We start from the raw sequence: 775 nt of genomic DNA on the forward strand, positions 1-775 counted from the left end.
GTGTACTAAATGCCATTCCAGTGTTATCTATTAAATTAACCACATTTATCCCAATCTGGAATGATTGCACTTTGAAGATTTGACACCTGCCAATATCCTATTTTCAAGTACAGTTTTTGGGATGTAGAACTTACTCACAAGGATTTACCAGCACAGTGATGATTGTATGCTAGCAGCAACTACTGTCTTGCTTGTAGGTAAAGCCTACAATTATAGTTTTTAAGTTTGGATATATCATTGATACTGTCAAAATTCAAACAGTTTAATTAATTTAAAAATTTTTAACTCATATCCTAATGGATATTGTACGAACAAAAAAGGCATACAAAACAATCTGCATTCTAGTTGCATTTGTGGGAGCTACACTTCTTAACACATCCAGTGGAGTCAATCCAGGCTTGGGGAACATTCAAAGTCCTGATACAGTTGGGCATGAAGCTTGTACGTCTCAAAAGTGTCTGGAGGATATGGCCTACGAATTTCCATTTCCCAAAGACATTATATCTCATCATGCTATGATAGGAATGCTGGAGAGTCTACGGAAACTGAATCTCAGTGGTAACAAACTCGAGACACTACCACCTAAGATAGGAAACCTGAAGCTTTTAGAGATACTAGATCTCCGTAATAATGAATTCGAAACACTACCACCAGAGATAGGAAACCTGAAGGAACTATTCTGGCTGTATCTTGGTAATAACAAACTCGAGACACTACCACCTAAGATAGAAAAGCTGAAATATCTACGAGAACTGGATCTAAAAGATAACAATCT

At 36.8% G+C, this 775-nt stretch overlaps 1 protein-coding gene across 1 annotated transcript; it reads left to right on the forward strand.

Moving 5' to 3' along the window:
- Positions 1-296: 296 nt before the first annotated feature.
- Positions 297-773, forward strand: VICG_02194 (uncharacterized protein; the record flags this gene model as incomplete). Its single annotated transcript, XM_007605577.1, has 1 exon — positions 297-773. A coding segment is annotated over one exon (477 nt), but the record flags the coding sequence as incomplete, so codon positions are not given.
- Positions 774-775: the final 2 nt, after the last annotated feature.

This window comes from Vittaforma corneae, assembly GCF_000231115.1.
Source record: "Vittaforma corneae ATCC 50505 unplaced genomic scaffold supercont1.125, whole genome shotgun sequence".
Classification (NCBI taxonomy): Eukaryota; Fungi; Microsporidia; family Nosematidae; genus Vittaforma; species Vittaforma corneae.